Here is a 25754-nt window from a genome sequence, read left to right on the forward strand (position 1 = left end):
TATTTTGGCAAGTCTACCCAGCATGGCCTGGAGATTCACTATCTCTGCTTTTGTTAGCCCTGGGATTGAAGGTGGGCCATGACATCAGCCTGTCCTTTTTATGAGCTGCTATGGATCCAAACTGGAGTCCCCATTTCTGTGTGGCAAGTGGCTTATCACGAGTCATCTCTCCAGACCCTCCGTTTCTTTTTAATGACCTAGTCCGATTTAAAAAAAAGAAAGAAAGAAAGAAAGAAAGAGAAAAAAGCTTTCTCTTTAGGTTAAACATTCTTTTGTAGAAAGTTAACTTGCATTACTTACAACAGAGAGGAACGCTAAAGCTGCCTGTATCCATTAATGCAATTTCATTAATAGAATCAGTAATTTACTACAGAGGTTTAAATTTTTTAACCCTTGGCTATTTGCTTCTTTTTAACTTCTGAATTATTTATTTTGATTAAATGGCTTTCTGGCTTGGAAAATAAAAGGGATAAAAGGAAGCGTTGCCAGTCAGCAGAACGCGACGCTGCAGCCAAACGTCTGAGTTCCTGACAGCTTGCAGACCCTCCGGGCTCCACCCCTGAATGCTTAAGGGCGCCTGCTGCGTACTCAGTGTTTTTCTAGGAAGGTGTTTTTCTTCACAGTTCCCAGCCCTCTAGTGGCAGTTATAAAAATGTCACTTTGTAGTCCCCACACAGGAAATGCCCGTTCTTACTTCAGTTACCAGAATCCTCTTACAGGAAGTTAGGTGTGGTCTTTAAAGGAGAATTTGAAAAAAAAAAATTTTTTTTTTTAAAGCATGATGGAATTTTAGCTGCAGTCTTCTTGCTTCCAGCCTGTCAACTCAGAACTCTGAGTGTAAAAGCTTCTGCAGGGGTAATGTGTTCCTGTTCTTAACTATGCTTGCTCTCAATGAGGCTTCTCTACCTGTGCAGTAGAATCCTTGGGGGAAAGCTACAGGGGACCACTTTGATTTTGAAGCTGCTGGCTGCATGTTTTAGCATGTCTGTTCCCCTAGAACACCAGGCATGGGTATGGCAGTTTCCTCCCTTGAATTGTGAGGGCTATCTTGATGCCTGTGCCTACCGCTAGGCATGAGAGCCTCTGGGGAGGAGTGAGGAAGATGAGGGATGCTTTGGAGAGCCTGTGATGCTGACATGCTGACAGGGCATTCTGACAGCTGGTGCCTCAGAGGTTCTGGTCAACTGCATATATATATATATATATATATATATATATATATATATATATATATATATATATATATATATATACACATACACACAGCAGCTTATGTTGTTCAGCTTTGCTTGCATTTTTATCAGGTGTGGACTGCAGAAATGAATTGGTAGCTTGTTCTCCATATATCACAGTAGCAACTCATCTCTGTTGTGTACAGGTTAAAATGGATTTATTTATTTTTTCTAAGAAAAAAAAGGAAAAAATAGATTAAGTGATTTTTGAAGAGATGACTCTGGCGTCAACATTTTTGCTGTATTCTTTGAGTAGCACAGAAACTCCTGTAACTGGCTGAGGTCACATTTGCAGCCACAACTGTCAAGTTATCTACTTCAATAAAATATGGTTTGAACATCAGTTAAAGTCCACTTGTATGTCACCACAAAACACACATCATAGGGACTGGGCTTAATAGAGAAACTGTGCTAGATTTACAGTTTTTTCAAGTCCAAATTCTGCAATGGATGTTGGCACCACTCTGTTAGATTTTTGTGAGATGGAACTCTCACTTGGAAACATGGTATCTCTCTGTGATGTTTCTTCTGGTCCTGCAAATTTGTTAATTTAAGAAGCAATTATACTAGTTGGCAGCAGGTTGCTAAGCCAGGAGGCCCAATCTCCAGACCTCTGATGTGAGTGACTTCCTGCCTGTGCTGGCAGGTGCCTGGTCCCTTCCTGTGCAGCCTGCCAGCAGTTCCAAAGGCATCCTCAGCCGGGCACCTCCTGTTCCTTCTCACCCGCCTTGCTGCCTTGCTCATTACCTGTTTCCACAGCCTGGCCTTGCAGGAGGTCCTGAGCTCTTTCCCAGGTGATACGATTTTGAATAAACTCTTAAAGGTGCTAAATTTGGGCCAACGGAAAACTAGAAAAAGAAAATGGAGAGAGAAGGAGGGAGGGAAGAGAGAGAGAGAGAGAGAGAGAGAGAGAGAGAGAGAGAGAGAGAGAGAGAGAGAGAGAGAGAGAAGCAAGATTCCGGCATAGCCCCGCTTCAACAATTTTGTGTGATTTTTCCTTCTTCTGTTTTGAATGATATATTTTCAGAAAGAATGCAGGGCGAATAAAAATGGCTCCCAAAATATTCACACGAGTGAAACAGCAAGCATATAGCAATATACGCGGCATCTTTCTTTTGCAAGCTCTGACTAGGGTGTTTTCCCGCAAGTAGCACGATCCCTTAAAACATTTCAGGAGTGGGAGAACAGATTACCTCATACACACCTACTGGATGTGAGAGAAAGCTCTCCATGCAGGCAAATGAATGCGTGGAGGAGAGCTCACAGTACTGGATGCAGCTGCCTGTCTGAAGTTGTCTAGCTGTTTTTGCTTTATGCTCAGTGTCCTGTGATTGCCAGCCCTCACCTTTTATCTTAATGGTCATTGCTTTTTCCCCCTCCCTCCTGTTTCTTTAGCACTTTCTTATGCGAGGAGCTAAACAGTGATTAAAAGAAGCAGGATGAAAAGATGGCACAATCAGTGCTGGTACCGCCAGGACCTGACAGCTTCCGCTTCTTTACCAGGGAATCCCTTGCTGCTATTGAACAACGCATTGCAGAAGAGAAAGCTAAGAGACCCAAACAGGAACGCAAGGATGAAGATGATGAAAATGGCCCAAAGCCAAATAGTGACTTGGAAGCAGGAAAATCCCTTCCTTTTATCTATGGAGACATTCCTCCAGAGATGGTGTCAGAGCCTCTGGAGGATCTGGACCCCTACTATATCAATAAGAAAGTGAGTTTTTTAGTCCACTTGTTTTTATTTTCTGTATTTCCTTAGGATGATGAAGAATGTACCTCCTTCCATCAAATAAAATATCTCTAGGATGTTGGGTAAGCCTGGTCAAGCAATGGAGCTATTACTTTAGAAGTGTCTTGAAAGCACTTGGCTGAGCCTGTGTTCTTGGGACAGGCATATACTGAAGAGGCATCCTGCAAGAGGGCAAGGGAGTAAGACAAAGCCAAATTATTGTTCTGAATATTAATTATATCATAGATTGAATGCAGATTCACCTTGATGTTATAGCATTGTAATGAAGTGGAAAGTGGACAGTAGGAGCATATGGTTTTAAGAGCAGTATCTAAGATGCCCTTTTATTGTCTGGAACTTGATCTAAGGCTTTGGATCCTTAACCAGGCTTAATGATGCCTTTATACCACAGACTCATTTCGCTGGGCTTCCCCCACACACACCCCAGAAGGAATAACACTGGAGCACATGTAAGTGCCCAAAACAAAACTTCTAGTGAAGAACATATTTGGAAAAAATCCAAAGTTCTCATGAGAAAAGTTACCTAAATGAAGAAGTTATTGCAACCTCATTTTCATGCCACGTAAGAATTATAGATATAGCTAAAAATATGAGTAAAACCCTTGGCAAAGATGCCAAGGATTACTGTGAAAATAACCTCAAAATTGTCTTTGTATTCCATACTTCCTCAAGTCCCTTATCAATTTTTGAATTGTTTCCAAGGCTAAAAAAAAAAAAAAAAAAAAAAAAAAAAGGACTATGGTCCTGTCACTTGTTTGTTGGTAATTGTTACAACACTTGTTGTTTTAGAAGGCTCTCTTACTCTCTTAAAAATATCCTTGGTGCATTCTGTAAACTCTGTCTCACATGTTGTTTTCTTTTTCAGACCTTTATAGTACTGAATAAAGGGAAAGCAATCTCTCGGTTCAGTGCCACCTCCGCCCTGTACATTTTAACTCCCTTCAACCCCATTAGAAAATTAGCTATTAAGATTTTGGTACATTCATATCCTTTTAATAATGGTCATTTAAAATGGTAACTTCTTCTTTGGCTAAAGTGTAAAGCAGAACATACTCAAAATATGTGCCGCTGTCAGTATGGCTTGATGGCCCTTCCCTGACAGGATGCCTGTGTCAAGGTGGGGCATCAGGTGGGTAAAGCACTTTTACATTCTGGGTCGTGACCTTCTCTCTGACTCACTTCTTTCTTTTTCTCTTCTGTCCCCCTTCCCAATCATTTGCTACCTCCAAGATTTCCTTCATTTTTAACTAGCCCCCCAGGTAGCGTTTCATGTTTGTGAGTTTTATAGTGCTATGTTGGAGCAGTTTCCATGCATTAATTCTACTCAGTGGTTTAATCAGTTAAAGCACAAACAAGCACAGAATCTATTCTGTTCATTTTGTGGAGTTTTTTTTTTTTTTTTTTGGAGGGGGGGGGAATCAGAATTGTACAAATTTCCTTCATTATGTTTGTGCTTGTAAACTTTGTGTTCATGAATATTTACAAGTGTGTCTATACATACGCTGGACTTTCCAAATGTTTGTCCAGGTTCTTTCCCCAATGGCATTTGTGCTGAATTTCTCCCCAACTCTCTCTTTTGATTACTTGCTCCTATGTTTTAGTCACAGGCGTAAGCCTGCCTGTCTCTATATACTCAACTGTAATCTCTCTTCTCTTTTTTTTTATTTTTATTTTTATTTTTATTTTTATTTATTTTTATTTTTTTTATTTTTTTTGGTTTTTCGAGACTGAGTCTCTCTGTATAACCTTGGCTGTCCTGGACTCACTTTGTAGACCAGGCTGGCCTCAAACTCACAGCGATCCGCCCGCCTCTGCCTCCCGAGTGCTGGGATTAAAGGCGTACGCCACCACGCCCGGCTAATCTCTCTTCTCTTTACAGAAGGATATAATTCCTAAAGTCAGGATAGGGGAGAACTTGGCGAGTAACAGTGATCTGACGTAGTCATTGGGGAACAGTGATTCAATGTTGATGTTGAATACAGTCCTTAGAATGAGAGGTTTTATTCTAGGCAAAAGCAGCAGTCTTGCTGAGAGTCAGTCCTGGAGAAGCCAAAGAAGTAGAGACCAGAGCTAAGCTGGGGAGAGGAACAGACAGAAATGCATAGAAGCCTCAAGATGAAGAGTTGTGTTTCAGGAACCCAAGTCAAAGTGTTAGAAACTTAGGACAAACTCTCTTGTCTTGTTTCCTTGGATTTTGGCTTTTGAGTCTGGGTATCTCTATGTAGTTCCAGTTGTTCTGAAACTCACTATGGATAGCAGGCTGGCCTTGAACTCACAGAGATTCTCCTGCCTCTCCTTCCTGAGGGCTAGGATCAAAGGAGAGTGCCATCGTGCTCAGCCCAAGACAAAGTGTTAAACGTTTCACTACTTTTATTTATTCATCCCATGTGTTGTGGGTGTCTCTTTCTGTGTGTGTGTGTGTGTGCATGTATGTTTGTGCACATGTACATGCCATTGCATAATATAGAAATCAGAGGACAACTTGTGGGAGTCAGTTCTCTCTACCCTGTGCTCCTGAAAATCAAACTATGTCATCAGGCTTGTTGGCAAGTATCTTTACTCACTAAAGCATCTGTGACTGTGAAAGTGTGTGTGTGTGTGTGTGTGTGTGTGTGTGTGTGTGTGCGTGTGCGTGTGCGCGTGCGCGCGCGCGCGCGGTGCTGTGTGTAAGGTGTGAAGGTACATATGTGGAGGTCAGAGGACACCTTTGTGACGTCAGCACTCTTCTTCCACTCTTCTGTGAGTTCCAGGGATCTCGTTCAGGTTGGCAGTCTTCCACAGTGAGCACTTAACTCGTGCAACAGTTCACAGGCACACTGTTGTGTGCAACACTACACAACGCCCATACATACAAGACAAATTTTAAGTTAGAGGGAGTCATGGCTTGAAATTTTGTGACATAGTCACGCAAGGACCTGGATTTGAGACTTATACCATAAATCTCGCCACCAATAGCAGATGTAAGAAACAGTTTGAGTTAGATAAAGGAATTTGGAAATGGGATAAAGCCTGGTACAGGTTACCTGGCTCATGTCCTCCAAGTTTTCCTGGCCGTATGACAAGCTATGTGTTTAGAAATGCATCACTGTGAATGTCTTTCTCTTTTTTGTACCACGGGTGGATTCCTTTCCCCATGGCCTACATAGATATCATCAACATATTTTCCTTCAGTCTTTATATCTAAGGTTTTAAATTTTACTACGCATTATCTTAAGGGGACAAAATTTCCTTACATCTGCTACAACAAGAGAACCCAGTTACATACAGAAAAGGTCTGAGTTAGCATTAAAAACAAATCATAAATTTGGGATCTTTATCCTGGTTCCCAAGTTTAATATTATTCTCCAGTATGTTTTAAACCTATATGTACTATATAAATAGCTCTATAAGTTATTCATTATATTTCAATACCATATTTAATTATGTTAATGTAGCTTATTTATGAAATCATGTCCCATCAGAGACTGAGAGAATGTGCACTGAAAGAATATGACAAAAAAAGGTTAGAAAATTTGACATAGAACAGGGTGAAAAGAAGAGCTGAATGGAAGAGAAAAATCAATTCTGTCCTTCCTCTGCTGGAAGAAATAGTCGACCCTACATAAAAGAACGACGGAGACTTTTGTTTTGAAATGTATGGAGATCATGTCTTCTATGGAATATTTTGTAAAAGCTAGCACCCTCACTTTATGAAAGTCCTTGAAAGTTACTAATCCCAGGGGACAGTTCCAGTGATGACACTCTCACTTGCAGAAGGCTCAGGAAGTTTCAAAAGTTTTGACAGAGAATCTGGGTGTCGGAGACATGGCTTCTATTAGGTGCTCTCTGGAGATTTAGATACTACTTGTTTTTGTCTTTTATTGTAAGATGCACAGGTAGAAATGGGCCAACGGCCTTCTAAATTTAAGCCAGAGCAAATAAATCTATTAATGTATGCTAAAAATGAACTCATAATTCAATTTAAATTTTGTTCACATTTACTTATTGGTGGGAGAGAGATTTCTACATGTATGAAGGGTGTGGAAGTCAGTTGACAACAAGGGAGTCATTTATTTCCTTCCACCGGGTGAATCAGGTTAGGTGACAAGCACTGTCCCCCACTGAGCCACCTAGCCAACCTCAAGATAAACTCCTTGGTCACCCAGAGCATTTTAAAGAATGCAGACTTACCGATTTCCCCAAGGAAAGTAAATTAGACAAGTTTACTCTCCAGGTTCCTGAACAAAAATGTTATATTTCAAATGCACCAACTTGGAATTAGAGATATAAGATGAGAAGAGGCCAGTGGGCTTATAAGAAATGCAGGTAAGCTCTTCTATCTTTTGCTGCTACTGTAAGAACTGAGTGGAGACGCCACACAATAAGGTGTACATGGCAAGACAGTTTCTACCTGGCTTTCACGGTGACTTTGTGCTTCACTCCGCTCCACACAATACAAATTCTAGGCTCGGCTCTTGGTTTTGTGATTCCCACTGCAGTACCTTTAGTGTACATTGAAATGCATCGGAGCGGCCACAGGATGGTAGCTGACTGTGACGTAGAGAATCAGAGAGCCATCAAATTGAGATGTACGTTGCAGTAGGCCTGACAGTTTCTAGAGCAACAGAGTGTGGGCCACAGTGTAGTAAGAGGAGCTAGAGATAGCAGTAAGTATTTAGTCTAGCGGGGGGGGGGGGGGGGGGGGGGACCAAAAACCAAAAAAACCTGGAGGTACTGCAACCTCCTGGAGCAGCAACCTGTAGACAAACCAAGGTGCTTGTTTTCCAGCATCCCTACGCTAGACATCTGCTAGATATTAGGGGAGGAGCTAAGGAGTCAGGTGCTTATGCAGATGTGAAGTCTACAAAAGGTCAGGCTAGGGAAGCAACTGTGGGAGATGTCATTGTACGAGTCTGCACATATTCACTACACCAGAATAAAGCTCTAAAGCCCTGAGAAACTGTACCACTAACACCACACTTTCTGTCATTCACAAAGCATAGGAGAGTGAAAAGTATGATGCTAAGGGCCAAAAGACAAGATTGCAGTATGTGGTGTTGACCACATTATAGTTTTGTTTTGTTTTGTTTTGTTTTGTTTTGTTTTTTTAATTTCAGTTTCTCCATTTGGAAAACTGTAGCCATAGTATGTTAAGTCATAATAGTGAATGCACTGTTGGCTCTGCTGATGCACACCTGTACCCTAAGTTTTCAAAGGAAGATGCACATAGCTCAGAAGTTCAAGGCTATAGTCAGGTACACTGTGAGTTCAAGGCCAGACTGAGCCGCATGATATCCTGTTACAAGAAAAGCAAACAAAATGTATGGCCAAGTACCTAGCTCCAGGATGCATGAGCAGGCACTTAGGAAGTACTTGGGAAAGACTACTTAGGAGAGCTGCTGTTGGTAGGAGGGACAAGTCTAGTTGCCATGGCTACAACATCTACACAAAGAAATCTTCCCATCACTTAAGTATTTCTGAAAGAACTCTAAATGTATTTCTACTCTGCCCTAACTTTGTACTTGGAAAGAAAGGTTCATATTCCATAAGCATTTGAAGCTTGAAATAACCAAAACACAAGTAATCCCTCCCAACATTCCACTGTTCAGATGAGAAATGAAGTTGAGAGATTTTTCAATGCTTAGTCCTTATCTAAGACCATTTTTTCCTCTCTGTCTCTCTGTGTGTCTCTCTATCTCTGTTTCTGTCTCTGTCGCTTTCACTCTCTCTCAAATGGGTCTCACTGTGTAGTCCCTGAGCCTTGCAGGTACTTCAATTATAGGTGTGAGCCAATAGGCCCAGATGTCTGAACTGGGGACCCCATACTGTCCATGTCCGGGGCTAAAAGTTGAAATAAGTCATCTGTTCTCAGCCAAATGATGTTGCATTTTTCTTTCAATGGAAAGTAACCAGTTTTGAAGCCCAGATATAATATATTCTGGGTATTAGCAATACCCATTGCTATATTTTTAAATGTCCTTTTTACTGATTCCAATTATTATACTTATGTGATATTTATGCAGACTTTAAAAAGAATGTGTTCAAAATAAAGAATGATACAGATCTTGAGAGAAGAGAGTGATTCAACCCAAGCCGTTTCCCTTTCTCTTTTCTTTAATAATCAAAGGTTATTGTCTATATTATATATGAAGAAATAGGAGTCTCACATATACAAGAGTAATATATATGGCATTAATCAGTATTTTTTCTGCCTCAGAAATAAGCTTGTACATTGAAAAAGACCTATCCTTCTGTCTTATCTCTACATTGAAGTCAGAAAACTAATAACATATATATATATATATATATATATATATATATATATATATAGAGAGAGAGAGAGAGAGAGAGAGAGAGAGAGAGAGAGAGAGAGAGATTATATGTGAGTTTCTTTTTTAATCCTCTAACTTTTCTGGATAGACATAAGACTACAGCCTTTTAAAACAGAACAGTCTTCACTTCCTTGGAACAACAACAATAAAAACAATCCACATTTTATATCTAAAAACCCAAATGATTAGTGGTAACAAAAATAGCTGATGTTTATCTTAGCAGATAATGACTAATCTTTGTTTGTTGGTTGGTTGGTTGGTTGGCTTTTCGAGACAGGGTCTCTCTATGTAGCCTTGGCTGTCCTGGACTTGCTTTGTAGAACATGCTAGCCTTGAACTCATAGCGATCTGCCTGCCTCTGCCTCCCACGTGCTTGGATTAAAGGCATGTGCCACCATTCCCAGCCTGACTAATCTTAAGAGAAATGTGTTGGTGCGATTATCAACATTAGTATAACAAAACTAATCTTGTTGCTACATTTTGTTACCAGCCTACATGGCTGGTAAAGATGGGGTCTAACCCTTGGGTGCTGTGCTTAAAGCTGGGCCTGTCCTAGTGGGAATAGAGGTAGGCCTGCTAATGCTCCTTGTCAAAAGCTATGCAACTGTCTTCAATATAAGCTTTAAAAGAGCTTTTCCTCACCGTATCCACATAGAAAGTATTTTAAATTTGCCAACTGGTGCACTAATATTTATCAGTAGCTCAAGCTACTTTTATTACTACTTAGTTAAAAAAAACAATAAATCAAAAGACTGGTTTTTTCTGATATGGTATAGTATAGTCTGCTTGTATTTTATTTTATATACTCAAGCAGTTATGGAAGTACTGTTTCAAGATAAGTTGGACTTTTAAAAAATATATTTTAATTTTTCTCTTGGTCTTTATATTTAGGAAATAATGAAGGATGTGTGTATTTTGCTCCTACCTTTACCCCTTAAAAATGTACATTGATGTGCAGTTTTATAGTTTTCAATATGTGGCTTAACCAATATAATGTTCTTATTATTACATTTTTATGTGGTTTAAAATTTTCTGACTCCCCACTATTTCATCCAATCAATAAAATTGAGAAATTTGAAAACTAGATAACTGATGAAATAAATTGACAATGAGTTATGAAGTTAGTAAAATTCAGAATTTTATATTTTCAAAAATATACTCTGCCAGAAATATATGAAGCTGACGCTAGCTCTCTCTTGTTTAAAAGAAAATTATTTATATTTTTGAGTTTTCATAAGTTTCTTTAACTAAAGTATATATTTCACTATTAAAATGATAACCATCCAATATGAACAACAGCTGTTTTGAGAAAGCTTTATGATCTGAAAATTATGAAAAGTTAGTTATTGTTTCTATTGTTTATCTTGAAATGTATTTTATTTTGTTATATATAATTAATTTCCCTGTTGTAAATAGTGTCTTATAAGAATTACAGAGCATGGCTCAGTTCATTATGTGACATAAATTTCATGAGGTTTTGATTTTCACCTTGGTTTATTCTATATGTTCTACCCTTTAACAGTGTAGAAATGTGTACACAACGTGTATATAGACTTTGACATTAGGGAGCTATTGTAAAGTTACACATATGGACCTGGCCAGATAAAGGACTGCTGTGAATATAAAACAGTATGCACATAAGATACTCATAACATCCCATGACTTTTAAAAAATTAAAATTATTAGGATGGAGATAGTACAGTAAAGAGCAAACGAGCTGAAGAAGACATCTTAGGATCCTGACCCTATGTAAAGACATCATACAGTGATGGGCTATAGAGAGCAGTGGGAAGCTGCCAGAATGATTTCAGCTACATTTACAAAGTCCATTTTGGTGCAGTGTGTAGAATGCATTAACTGTGAAAGACAGACTACTTCAGAGGAAAGCGCCATAATATGCAAATTTTATTACATATAATGGTGATCTTGACAAACACTTGAACAATTCAATAATGTGGGAGTGGGAAGGCAATGGACTGAATCCAGACATAGGCAGCAAACTTGGAAGTATTCTCTGCAAGTTAGATATTGAAGTATAGGAAGAAAGAGAAATCCAAGGTATCTCCTAGGCTCCTGGCTAAATCATGAGACTACAGAGGTTGGAAAAGAGTTGTATTCCACTGTAGCAGAGGGATAGGAAGGCTATTAGTTCAGTTTGGGAACTCAAAATCTTTCAAAGGGCTTCGAAGGGCCAATGGGATATCTAAGTGTAGATGTCATATGCACAACTGAGTGTGTAGCCCTAGAGCAAAGTCACACCTGGAGAGAAGAGTTTGCTATCTGTATAGATGCAGATGATACCTGCAGCTTGCTGCTGCATTCTGATAGGTTGCTGATAGCAGGGGATGGGATAGTGGCTTATATTTTGTTTGTTTTTTTAAAAGAAAAAAACTTAAGATGACAAGTGGTACAGAGACACAGTTGCTCCTCAGGCATGAACAAGCAGGCAGCTGGGGCCTCAGAGAGAGGAAAGAGGTGGGGCGGGGGGGGGGGGGGGGGAATGGCGTAAAGGGAAGGGGAAATCTTTGTTGGGCTCAGTTGAACTATACCAAAGCAGAGGATTAGTCTTTTGTTTTAAATGAAACAACACTGAAGTTTTTGGCCTTTAGGCAGAATAGCTGGAGGGCTGAAGATGAGATGGGCTTGTAATAACTAGAAAGATAAACATCTTTTCTCAAGAACTTTGGGGGGTAGAGAAAAGAAGTAAAGCTACAAGTTGAGGGTCACTGGGGTAGAGACCCACCCGCTCCCTCAAAAAAGGAAAAATGTATGTATGCAAGTTTGTGTTGATGGGAAGAGGTTAGGAGACACAAAAGGCAAGAGAGGGAAGGGCTAAGCTATTCCTATGGCATTCTGTATTCCAGAACACAGATGAGAAAACAGAAAATGGCCCCACTGTCACAGGGGAAAGTGGACAGGTCCCAACAGAGAAAGCTTTGCCAATTCGGGATGGGGAGCAGAGTCTGATGTTATCATTATCTCTCATGAAGGAAAAAATGAGGTCATCAACTTGCAATGGAAAGGGAGGGGGGAAATGGGATTGGAAATTGAAGGACAGTAGAGAATGTTTGGAATTATCTTTGTGGGAGGCCGAAAGTGAAGGCAAATAGGGAACACAGCGCTGTATTTAGAACCCCTGTGGTTAAGGGGCCATGAGTTTTGAAAGTTGCCCATCTGCCATGAAATTCTGCATCTTCTCAGGGCCCAGGCACAGAGGGGGGCTTCTACTTTCTTATACTAATGGTAAGCTGTCTTATATTTTGTCCTTTTTGTTTTGTTTTGCATTCAACAATAAAGGAAAAGTGGGTGTTTCCTCTTTAAAGTCATGTTTTCTAGATTGTGCTGCCCTCACGTGGCTGATCCCTGTCACTCATTTAGAGCTGTCCTCAGCTGCACTTGAACAACCTTAGAGTTAAGCAGGAGCCAGAGAGCACTGTTACTAAAACCCAAAGTGTCAGTCAGCTATTGCTTTGACTAATGCCTGTTACAGGCAAAAGCTATTTTCTTGATTAATGTCACACTACCCATTCCCTGGCCTTGAACAGGACCTTTTGTTTCATAAAAGAAATGATATGGCTTATGACAAAAAAAAGCAACAAAAAGAAATATGAATACCATTATCCCATCTCTGAGATTATTATGATCCTGTGTAAATTCATAAGAAATGAATTATAATTTAACTGTGATTTATGTTAAATGCGAACATCAATCATTTCAATTATTTGACTTCTAACCCTTTTTTTAAGAAGCTATTTTTTCTGTCTGTTTTTGGTATTCCAAAGGAATGCGAGATGAGTATAAGCTGTGCATCCAAGGACAATGTAGGAAATAAATCAGACAATTATTATAATCAGTGTTTTCTCAGGTTCTGGGCAGTAAAGAGAACTGTTTGCTGAGTATCTGTATCAGGTATAGTGAATTACAGGATATTTAAAATAGTTTCACTAGTTTGTTATTCACAGAAGTTCTGTAATATGTTTTTTTCCTACTGTTAAAACCAAGGTGATCAATACGGAAAGAACCTAGTAAGCGAATTAACTTAGTTACAAACCCAAGACATGTCACTATCAACAGTAGCCATCTTTTCTTACCTTTCAGGATCCTTTGAACAATTATTATCAGTTTGTCTTCTATTTAGAAAGGGATTTTGTGTACAACATTCTTCCAGGGCAACCCTTAGAATAAAGTCATTATGTATTTCATTAATTCTTTGAATTTTTGTAACTGCACTTTTATCACCCTAGCTTATTTATAAACTGAGCTTGCGATTTTATTGTTTGGTTGAGTCTATCATGAAGAAAACTTACATCGATAAATCATTCCCCAGTCAACTCGTTTCTTTGTACTTTTCTCCTCTTAATTATTACACTTTTTGCTAATCTAAAGATAGTTGGTATTTTAACATACATTTTACATGTGGAGTTGAAGTACAGAAAGAAGCAGAAGAAAGTTGATAATAAAATAATATGTAGCATAAAATAAGCATGTGAGTTTTCAAGTTGGTGGGAGTGAAGACGGGTATGCATGAAAAAGGGGTTCTCCTGTTGACTCTGTTTTCCTTGACAATATATCTCTACTTTGTTCAATGTGCTCATTATGTGCACGATTCTTACCAACTGTGTATTTATGACCATGAGTAATCCTCCAGACTGGACAAAGAATGTGGAGTAAGTAGATAATTTGTGTCTAAAATGATTCATTTAGTATTTCAAAGCACTTTCAGTTTCCTTTGTACTTTTTTCTTGCCATCCTTTTCCATATGATTCGAATTCATGACCACCACTGACTTCCTCTAGAACAGTGGTTCTCAACCTTCCTAATGCTGCCACCTTTTAGTACAGTTCCTCATGCTGTGGTGACCCCCCAACCATAAAATTACTTTATTGATACTTCTTAACTGTAATTTTGCTACCATTATGAATTGTAGTGTAAATATCTGATATGGATATCTGATATGAGATCCCTGTGGAAGGGTCGTCTGACGTCCCCCACCCCACCCCACCCCACTTCCCGCCAAGGGGTCATGACTTATAAATGAAGAACTACTACTCTAGGGCAAAGTTTTCAGTAGCTCAAGTAGCTGCATTGATTTTCCTGTTGCTACTTGTGGACCGTCATCTTCCATTTGAAGTTTATACCCTGGAGATTCCTAATGTTTACTGATATCTGCTACATTGCTCATTTAGGGCTTAACACCTTTACGTGTAAATCATACTGAAACTCAGCCTGTGTTGTTTATATACTATCACCATATAAAGTGGTGTTTTTTTTAACATACCTTATGTAGAGTAATATGGAAAGTAAAATATCAATTTATTTACAGGGCATCATTTGTAATTTAATGGTGCTTTTGGCCTTAAGCTCTACCGAGCTCTCTATATCAGAAACCAACATGGAGTCCCTATTCATGTGTGTCATCAGAGACATCTTTGGGATATGTACACCTGGGGCATGTGTGTAATTTCAGTGATAGAGTACTTGCTTATGATGTGCAAAGCTCTGGTGTCAAGCCTGGCACCAAGACAGTTTTCGAAAAAAATTTAATATACATATGCTAATCACCTACAAAATCTTTAATGTCTACTCGGCTATTTTTCTCAGGTATACTTTTACAGGAATTTATACATTTGAATCACTTATTAAGATACTTGCAAGGGGCTTTTGTCTAGAAGATTTCACATTTCTACGGGATCCTTGGAACTGGCTGGATTTCACAGTCATTACATTTGCGTAAGTATTTTGATAATACTCTCTACCCTCGTAGAGTAAATACAGTGGGAGCCCTCTCATAGTTCTTGGTGTTGGCTTCCTTTGACTCATAAAGCATTTTTATTTGTTATAATGTGAATTTAGAATACTTTTTCCAGTCAAATTATTCAGTTTGGAGAAGTTAGGAATGCTCCTAATAAATTATGTGGCTTCGGTCTCAGTTAACTGTAAAGTCATAACAATTCTCAGATAATAGCTCACAGTATGACGTATGTCACAGAATGACAATGCCATTCTCCTCTTAATTGGGAAGTCTGACAACACTCGCTGAAGTTGAAATGGTCTTGATTCAAGACCAACATAGACTTAGATTTCCCCAAATTCTGAATAACTCTGATTTAATCCTACAGGTATGTAACAGAATTTGTAAACCTAGGCAATGTTTCAGCTCTTCGAACTTTCAGAGTCTTGAGAGCTTTGAAAACTATTTCTGTAATCCCAGGTAAGAAGAAACTGGTATAAGGTAGTAGGCTCCTTATATCTCCAATTGTTTCTTGTGTTTTGTTATCGTGTTTGTGTGTGAACTCCCTATTACAGATATGTGACAGAGTTTGTGGACCTGGGCAATGTCTCAGCGTTGAGAACGTTCAGAGTTCTCCGAGCATTGAAAACAATTTCGGTCATTCCAGGTGAGAGCTAGGTTAAACACCGAGGCTGACTTTAGCTGCACTGGTGTTCCGCGCACAGCTTTTTTTTTTTTTTTTTTTTAATTTTTATTTTATCTTTTTTTTTTTCGGGCAAAAGCCTGTTTGCTTGTTGCTTACTGCAAGATAATAATCAAAAGCAGGAACTGACCCATCCTAGCTTGGGAGAGGTCTGGTTCTTTGTTTTTTGAGTGGTTGCTTTCTCTCAGTTTGTTCTAAGTCAGCCTTCGAGTTTAACGAGTCTTGCATGAGGCATTTACAGTCACAGGCTACCTGGTGTGCATCCTACAGCATCAAGCCTTCCGCATAGGAGCTGAAATGTGAGACACGTGGGCCGATGCGAATTTGGTCAAGTAGTTCGAACACTGGCTATCTCTTTAACTGGAAATAAGTGGAGGAGCAAGACAAAGCATGAGCACTGCATGGGGCTCAGCTTGCAGATGTCTTTCTTGTTTTGGCTCTTTCTCAAGCTTTCAAAGCTCACACAAATCTACTCCCTTCTAAGTCAATGGTTTCAAGATTTCTCCCTACTCCTCTACTCATATAGACTTTTCTTAAAAATAAAAAAATCAAGATGGGGTTAGAGAGTAAGACATCTGCAAATGAAAGCAAACAATTTACCCAAGGTTGATCTTCAAGCATGAGTAACACAACCGCATCTTTTGCTCCAAGAAGTGTGTGAAAACATATTTGGTTCGTTTCCATTTGGTTTTTCGAATGTAAGTTCGGCTTTCATTCATTTCCACCAGCTAGCAGGCTTTTCATGAAAGTTTTATTCAGCCACGAACATTAAACTAATATTGTTGGCATTCTGCATGATACTTATATTTTTCAGGAAAAGCTCATGATAATTTTGTTGGTAAATTCTTTGTTGAATTGGAAGTGACAATTCTTCCTTATGGCTTTCTTTGTAGGCCTGAAGACCATCGTGGGGGCCCTGATCCAGTCGGTGAAGAAGCTCTCTGACGTCATGATCCTCACTGTGTTCTGTCTCAGTGTGTTTGCTCTAATTGGGCTGCAGCTGTTCATGGGCAACCTGAGAAATAAGTGCTTGCAGTGGCCCCCAGACAATTCGACCTTTGAAATAAATATCACTTCCTTCTTTAATAACTCATTGGATTGGAATGGTACTGCCTTCAATAGAACGGTGAACATGTTTAACTGGGATGAGTACATTGAAGATAAAAGTAAGATATATTCTTGTAGCTATTAAGTTGTTTGGTTCTGAAAATACTAAAAGTTGTATATGGTAGAAAGTATAAGCTGGGCATGGTGGTGCACGGCTTTAATCCCAGCACTCGGGAGGCAGAGGCAGGCAGATCGCTGTGAGTTCGAGGCCAGCCTAGTCTACAAAGTGATTCCAGGACAGCCAAGGCTACACAGAGAAACCCTGTCTCGAAAAACCAAAAAAAAAAAAAAAAAGAAGAAGTATATAAAATTTGCTATGTACCAATAGTCTTAGACTAATTTGCTATAACTTTCATACATGTACTAAGAATACAAAATTTTATCATTCTCTTTTCCTTACTCAACAAGTGACATGATGGAAATAGCCATTTCAAAGTGTGTAATCTTTTCCTAAACCAGAGTTGACAGAGGTCCCACATCACACACACACACACACACACACACACATACACACACACACACATACATATATATATATATACACATACATACATATACATATATATTTGTTCACTTTGCAGGCTTGGGCAGGAGTTTTCAACATATTGATAAGACCGTGGTTAGAGCCATTCAGAGCGTTATGGCGCAGTGTCACATTAGGAAGATCAGGAGAAGGGCTGGAAAAACAGCCTAGTGAATAAAGTGCTTGCCTACCATGCAGGACTACCGTGTTCAGATCCCTAGAACAGAATTAAACAGAACACGGTAAAAATATTACACCTGTAATACCAGCATTGGAAAGATGGATGCAAGGTCAGAAGTTCATCCTCAGGCACATAAAATGAGTCCAAGACTAGCCTGGGGTACATATGATGAAACAATATCAACCTTTTTCATTGAATCGGTCCCTGTGATCTATCTGGATAAAGAAAATATTTATTTTCTGAGGTGAAATCCAAATTTGTGCACTTTTCTAGAAGTACATGAAATTTTCTAGAAGCATATCACAGTTCACTTGATACTATGCTTACACAGTTTCCATTCTTATGAAGGTTTTAATTGAAAAGGTTCATTAGAAAAAAAATGAGAAATTTATCAGCCCAAATAATTATGAGGTTTTCTCCTTACTAATAATATAATAGATGATGAAGAGCTGTGCCCATAAGTCTTTGCTCTGCCTCTGTGCTGCTACAGATGGGTTACTATTTATAGCGCCTCAGTGGGAGGGGCTGATTGTGGTTGAGACTGCAGAGACATAGTGTCCAATTGCTCTCCTGAGAGGCAACACCACTTCAGAGATCCCCACAGTGGCTCAGCTCACTGAACTTTGAAGAATATTGATTTTTTTTTTTTAGCTTATTTCAAAATCTTTTGCTAGAGGAAAACAAAAACCAGTGCTTTATTGTTCTTTTTCTGTTTTCCTTAATTGGTAATGTGGAGAATTTAAAAATATATTTTCAAGCATCAGTGACACATTATATATTTCCCACCACATGAATTATCTGTAGGTGTTTTTACTCATTGTTTTATCAGATGGTGACATTTTGAAGGAAGACATATGGACTCTTTATTAGCAATTGTCTTTTATCCTGACAGGTTTACTTTCCAGTTTATTTTTCATCTTACTGCTTGTTTTGGGACCTCAACAACTTCAATTTTTCAGGCAACCCAAATCACCAATATTGCTTTCACATTTTTCTGTTTTGTGCTCATACAATGCTTCTTAACAAGAGATAAAAAAGAACATCTAAATATTCAACCTGTACAACAGCCACTTGTGGTTTTGGGAGAATGCTAGTAGGCTTACCTATGGATTCATAACAATCTAAACTGTTTGCAAACATTTGCTGTAAAGACCTAAAATTATTTTGTAAAATTATGACCTAGGTTTTTCTACGTAATCTATTTATGTCATCCTTTAATGCAGGGCTTAAGTATTTTTAAGTATCAACGCAGTAAATATTAAGGGGTGTGTGTGTGAGAGAGAGAGAGAGAGAGAGTATGTGTGTGTGTGAGTGTGCATCTGTATGTTTGTGTGTGTGTGTGTGGATTTGAGTGTGTGGTGGGTGTGTTTGTGTGTGAGGTGAGTGTGTGTGAGTGTGTGTGGGTGGAGTGTTTGTGTGTGTGAGTTCCTAAGAACATTTTTGCAACTTCTTAAATTATATATGCTATATCTTAAAAATAACATGTTGTGTGTGTGTATATATATGTATATATATCTTACATTTTTTCCAAGCTAAAAGTTTATTCTGTTCATTTCAAAGAGAGAAACCAATCAAGCAAACAAGCAAAAAACAAAAGCAAAAAAAACAACCAAACAACAACAAATAAAACCCCAACCAAACAACCAAACAAAAAACAACAATAACAACAAAAAACCAACAAATCAAGCATTAGAAGGAAAAAATTGGCAATTTAGCCCAGTTTGCATAAGGAATTAAAAAAATTGATGAGAAAAATGTATATATACATATATATGTATATATATATATATATACATATATATATTTGAGTCCAGGCAAAACATATTTGCATGCACCCCTGAGGAGCAAGAAGCCTGCCCTTGCTCTCGTTCTGTGCCAGGCAAGCTGCCTCAATACCACAGTTTTCTCTTGAAGCGGCCCCTAAGCAGTTTGAGTTTGTGTTTGTAATAAATGCTGATCTGAAAATGCTATTATTATTACTGCTTCTGGAGAGGTTTCTTTCTAAAGTAATTTTGCCAGACGTTACTTAATCAAAATACCATTTATAGTTGTTAGGTAGTCAGTCCCTATGAAAAAAATTTTTCATTTAGCCATGACTTTCAATTATTTTTTAATCTATATTTATTACAACTGAACACATTATAAGCTTCCTTACCTGAACACAATAATTCAGTATCTGAAGGCCTTCTAATGAGTCTGTCTTTTGCTTTTTAAATAGGTCACTTTTATTTTTTGGAAGGGCAAAATGATGCTCTGCTTTGTGGGAACAGCTCTGACGCAGGGTAAGTTGTGCTTCTTATTGATACTCAGCTGACCTCAATAATTTGCCCCCTCTCAAACACCTGACCCATATTTACTCTTCATCCAAAGCCCTCCGTAAATTCTACTTCATGCTGACTCAGTGAACAGCCAAGATGAGAGTGGCTTCTCACCTTCTTCACACACTCAGAAGTAGCAATTATTTTTTTCCCGTAGGTCACATCTAATCTTCCAAATTAGCACAGTGGAAAATTATCACTCAGAGCAAGTGCATTAGAATTCATAACCACATACTAGTATTCATGATCATTTATTTAAGCTAATCTGATCGCCATGGTTTAAAATTTAAAATCCCTGAAAATTGTGTCACAGTCTAAGACACATGATGACAATATGCCTACCATATTTCAGCAAAGCAAAGTACATAAAATAGACTGCAGCATCCTCATAGACTCAAATTCTGACTCTACCATATTCTGTCATTTCTGCTTCCCATGTGTAAATGGGCATTGTGATAATTTCATTGATTAAATGTATTACTGGATGTATGACTATGATACAGAATTTTTATTTATGCTTAAAATAGTGGGGATGTTTGTATCTAAGAGACGTTATATATGAAAACAAAGCCAGGGAAGTATCATGGAAATAGTTATCTTTCCCTTTTTGGACAGATGTCAGAAAAAAGAGGCAAAAATAAAATGTGTTTTCTGGGACAATGTTGTAGACAATGCAAGCGATACCTTTACCAAAGTTCTCATTGATGACATGGTTACATTTGGCTCCCATGATTAAAAAAAATCTACACATTTTGTCTACAATTAGATCTGTAATAGGCAAGACAAACAGGGAAATCCCCCCATCTGCACGGTACTAAATGCTTTCCACATAGTATCTTATGGAATGTTTGCATGTTGTTTTGTTTTGTTTTGAAGCAGGTTCATTAATTAGTTCATTCTGAGCTGTGAGGTTCCTAGGGCCTAGCATGGTTGGGAAATCAGCTCCAGATCACTTAACCCAGAAATGTCAGGCACAATAGTGGAGGTAACGCTGCTTAATCAGTAGGGAGATTCTATGACATTTCCCACTGCTCAGTGTCATTCTGTCCTTCCAGGATGCTCACATCATGCTCACACACTTCTGCTCTCCTCTCTGCCCTAGTGTCAGATGCATCACACACACACACATGCACACTCCTCAGTGAAAATCAATTATATCTCTATGGATTTATTTGTCTGATCATGTCCGGCGTCCCAAAAGAAATTGTTGAAGGTATGATTATCTTATATGGAAGTGCAGCAAATATAATATTACAATTAGAAATTAGAGGAACCCACAAAGTAGACTTGGTAAATTCTGTTGCTTACATAGGAAAGCCCACCTTGTACAGGGTAAATGCTAGGTAAGGCAGAAGATACAGGATTTCCCTAAAGCCTGGACAATAATAATTCACATCAAATAAAATAGAAAAACAGACCAGGAAATTCATAGAAACTGAATTTCTCTCCCCCCCCCTCTAATGTAATTACAGCCAATGTCCGGAAGGATACATCTGCGTGAAGGCTGGGAGAAACCCCAACTACGGCTACACGAGCTTTGACACATTTAGCTGGGCCTTCTTGTCTTTATTTCGTCTCATGACTCAAGACTTCTGGGAAAACCTTTATCAGCTGGTGAGAACTGACATAATGACTCTTCTAGGAAGGGATGAGATGCAGTGGCCAAGGAAACTGCTGAAGATTCTTTTATGGCTTAGAGAGGGAGCTTGTAACAGCCAATGCGATGTGAGATTTATGAACATGTTCCTTCCGTTTCTACAGACCTTGCGTGCTGCTGGGAAAACGTATATGATATTCTTTGTGCTTGTGATTTTCTTGGGCTCGTTCTACCTGATAAACTTGATCCTGGCTGTGGTGGCCATGGCCTATGAGGAGCAGAATCAGGCCACGCTGGAGGAGGCGGAACAGAAAGAGGCGGAGTTTCAGCAGATGCTGGAGCAGTTGAAGAAGCAGCAGGAGGAGGCTCAGGTAGAGTTGGCTGGCAGAGAGACTGCTGTGTTCCTCCTCACTCTCTGACCTGTAGGTTGCTGTTGACACTGGAGAGACAAAGGTGTGTGTGGTGTCAGGGAGCTGTTTGGCTGTAAGCAGAACGTGACATGATGGGGTGATTACGGTATATAAGGGCATCAAAAACACAGCCAGTTACAATTGCCTCATTGACACTTTTCCCTTGTAACACCTTGAGAATATTGGCCATCAGCCCTATCATTCACTGAAGCTTATACAGTAGGCATTGAGAGCTATATGCTATCAATGGAAGAGTTTCCTTAATACTCCAGCAAACAGGAATTGAGTTAGAGTGGCTTCCTCAATACAGCATCACTAGAGGTGAAGGATGTCAGAAAATGTAAGTCACGCGGCAATAATTTCACACATTGTGGAAACACAAAGCCCTATCTAATATGAAGTCCTGACAACACTAATATTCTCAGCTTCTTATACTGAAAACTCTTAATGTAGACTTGGCGAGTCTTCAAAATAGGCAAGTATTTTTCTAAATATATTTGTTTGACTTAATGGTACTCACTAATTCAATTGCCTGACTTTTTGTTTTTTACTGTCTGTTGAATGCACGGCCTTTATGTCACCATCACTCAGTCTATTATAAAGGCCAAAATAAAGGAGACTACTGAGATAGTAGCAACAACATTAAACATTTATTTCTTTTAAAGTCATTTGGTTATCATTTGCAGACTCATACTGGCATCTTGGGATACCATAATATACGATCTGTGACATCCTCACCTGTTCCTAATTAAATAATTAAAGTAAGAGATGAAAAGGTTTAATCAATAAAGACTTGACTGGGTTTAATTGGATAACTCAGTTTTGTAGTCATTGTTGAGTGTGACAAAGAGCAAAGGCCTTTGAGGTATAAATAGCAAACTTTAATTCTTGAAGTCCTCTTTAAGCCTTGTTTAGATCACAAGGGAAATGTTATGTTAGTTATGCTGGTAAATAATTAGAGTGCCACGTGAGGTCAGGATTCGATTTTTTTTTATCGTGCACGTGTGTCTACTTTCATGTTGATTTTTATTCTTTGGTTAATGAAAACGTCCTGTTTTCCAAAGTATGGAACAGAATAGAGAGCTGGATTTCAAGGTCACGTCATAGATAAAAGAAGCAGGAAATGTGTGACATAAGCATACAACCTAAGCTTTCGTCCCAGTCACTGTACTCTAGATAAATGAAGCAGTAAATGTGTGACGAACATTGAAGGCTGTGTACAACCTATGCTTACGTTGTGCTCTTCTAGGCGGCAGCCGCAGCAGCATCTGCAGAATCCAGAGACTTCAGCGGAGCAGGTGGGATAGGAGTTTTCTCGGAGAGTTCCTCAGTAGCATCAAAGTTGAGTTCCAAGAGTGAAAAGGAACTGAAAAACAGAAGAAAGAAAAAGAAACAGAAAGAGCAGGCTGGAGAGGAAGAGAAGGAAGACGCGGTGCGGAAATCTGCCTCTGAAGACAGCATAAGAAAGAAAGGCTTCCGGTTTTCCCTAGAAGGAAGCAGGCTGACCTACGAGAAGAGGTTTTCCTCCCCACACCAGGTTAAAAGCAATAGATGAAATAGATTGCATTTTCGTAACAATAGTTTCTTTTAAAGTCTGTGGCAGCATTTGGTGGGGCTGAAGCTGCCTTCTTGAACTTTGTGACACTTTTCACCTTGGTGATGAGCATCAAGGGCTGGATCCCCATCTCAGAGATCCAGCGAAGTTTCCTAACTTTTTTGGAAGCACAAGAAGGCATTTTTCATACCGCACTGAGCTTGGGGAAGGTTTGCGGCTTTGAGGTTTTGTTAAAGACGTGAGACTCTCTGGGCAGTGTTCCACATGGGGAATGATCACAGATGGTCCCCTTCCCTTCTTAGCTACTGTGCCTGGACCCAGTAAGCTGTAGGTTTTCTGAGTGGCTTGTGCCCAGAAGTGGACCAGGGATGCTTCTGGGCCATCTGTGCAGTGAGTGTTCTCATCCATGTGAAAGCTCACATGAACAGTGAGTTATTCATTGTTTCAAAGGGAGAGGAAGCAAAAATCTTTTCTAAAGTGTAGCCAAAAGTTACAGGTGGACATGCACTAAGAAAGATTCATGCCGCTAACTGGCAATGGTGTTTGATTGTGCCTCACGTTAAAGCAGGACAAGAATGCAAACAATGTCCTGATTTACATATTGCAAGAAAATGTTTTCTGTGTGCCTCTAGCTTATGGACCCAGCCATCCCAATGAAATTTCACTATTTAGGTTCCTCAGTTCTTCAAATTACCAAGAGAATTCCCAGAAATGCATGGTTCCTTGGAGGATAAGTTCACTGTGAGTGAAAATACAGTATGTGTATAGTACCAGTAGTGATGACAACATACTATTTGATTTGACAGTCGTGATTTGAGTTCTTTAAGCACCTCATTACAGACCTACAAAGCTACTAATTTAATTATTATAGCAAACTTTCAGATAGGCAGAGGAGAGGCTCTGTGCTTTACTGGGTGTCTATGTACACAATATTTATATAGTTTTGAAACCTACTTTATTAGCTTCTGCTAATTGTACAAAAATAAAGGGTTTCATTGTGGCAATTTTTTCATAAATGCATATAGCAGATCTTGACCATATTCATACCCCTATTCCATTTACCCTCTTTGCCTCTTTGAGTTTCCCTCCTTCTCTCTCTGATCTCTTTCCTCTTCCTAAACAAAAACTTTCATATGTATTTTCATATCTGTATATATTTACATATATACATACATTTTCATATATTGAACCTAGATAAGCATTTTTTGAGTCCAGCTCTTTTCTGTTAACATGATGAAACATTATGTTATTTGTGGCTAATTATCATATTCTGTTACCACCTTCTCTTTATGTGTTGTTGACGGACACCTGGGCTGGTCTCATAGCTTCCTTATTATGTATAGTGCTGTCATAACACGGATATACAGGTATCTCTATGGTATGTTGATTTAAGATCCTTTGAGTACATACCCAGGTGAGGTAGTATATAGCCCGGTGAGGTATGGTTGGATTACAGGGCAGCTCTATTTTTAGGTTTTGGAGGAGCCTATTTACTGATTTCCAGAGTTTCTGGACTCACATATATCCTTGCCCACATTCTATAAGGCTCAATTTTCCTATTATCCTCGCCAGCATATGAAGGTGTCTTGTTTGTTGTTGTTGTCTAATGAACACTTTTAACTGAGTTGAGATGGAATCTCAATGTAATTTTGACTCAAATTTCCCTGAAGGCTAAAGATATTAAACACTTCGTTTTCATGCATTTCTTAGCTAGTTGTACTTCTTATTTTGAGAACTGTCTGTTCAGTTCATTTGCCCACTTACTCAGTTGGTTGTTCTTCCAATATTTAACTTTTTTGAGTTCTTGGTATGCTTTAGATACCAATCTCCCATTTCAGTCACCAATCTCCCTTTCTTTAGCCACGTCATCACTAAGGGATTTTTCTGCAGTGCCAAAGCTTTTCAATTTGATCCAATTCCATTTATTCAAGTTTTTTTTCAGAAAATAGGTTTTTTTCTATGTCCCAATCCTAAAGCATTTCTCTAGTAGTTTTAGAGTTTCCAGTCTTACTTTATGATCTTTGATTCATTCTTAGAAAATATGAAAGGAGCTTATGTATTCAAAAAATGTGTCAGGGAAGCATCTATTCAATGGGAAGACAACTAAGATGAATATTTGTATCTGAATGCAAAGTTAAGGTAACAAGTCTCATGATTTATTCAATTTAGCTGCCTGGACCACTCCATGAGCACTGTAAGATCATCACCCATCATTGTTGTTGTTTTTCAGTTTCTAAAAAGGAAGTCTCATGTTTCCCAGGCTGGCCTCCCACTAGCTGTGGAGCAGAGGATAACCTTGTAAAATTCCTGATCTTAATGCCTCTACCTCCCAAGTG

At 38.9% G+C, this 25754-nt stretch overlaps 1 protein-coding gene across 3 annotated transcripts in view; it reads left to right on the plus strand.

The window, feature by feature from the left end:
- LOC311607891 (sodium channel protein type 2 subunit alpha) overlaps positions 1–25754 on the plus strand; it is a 123911-nt gene that overhangs the window by 35311 nt on the left and 62846 nt on the right. The window contains exons 1-11 of one of the 3 annotated variants that reach the window (XM_084800064.1): positions 748–855; positions 2628–2946; positions 3848–3965; positions 13870–13960; positions 14895–15023; positions 15600–15691; positions 16621–16893; positions 19757–19820; positions 21329–21470; positions 21618–21824; positions 23113–23400. In XM_084800064.1, the coding sequence (XP_084656190.1) occupies positions 2680–2946; positions 3848–3965; positions 13870–13960; positions 14895–15023; positions 15600–15691; positions 16621–16893; positions 19757–19820; positions 21329–21470; positions 21618–21824; positions 23113–23400 (1671 nt within the window). In that variant the 5' untranslated portion in view covers positions 748–855; positions 2628–2679. Of the gene's footprint in view, positions 1–747; positions 856–2627; positions 2947–3847; positions 3966–13869; positions 13961–14894; positions 15024–15599; positions 15692–16620; positions 16894–19756; positions 19821–21328; positions 21471–21617; positions 21825–23112; positions 23401–25754 lie in introns of those variants that run through there. The other 2 variants (XM_084800063.1, XM_084800065.1) reach the window with 2 other exon arrangements.

The sequence above is a fragment of the Acomys minous genome (genome assembly GCF_964271855.1).
Source record: "Acomys minous genome assembly, chromosome: 10".
In the NCBI taxonomy this organism is placed as follows: Eukaryota; Metazoa; Chordata; class Mammalia; order Rodentia; family Muridae; genus Acomys; species Acomys minous.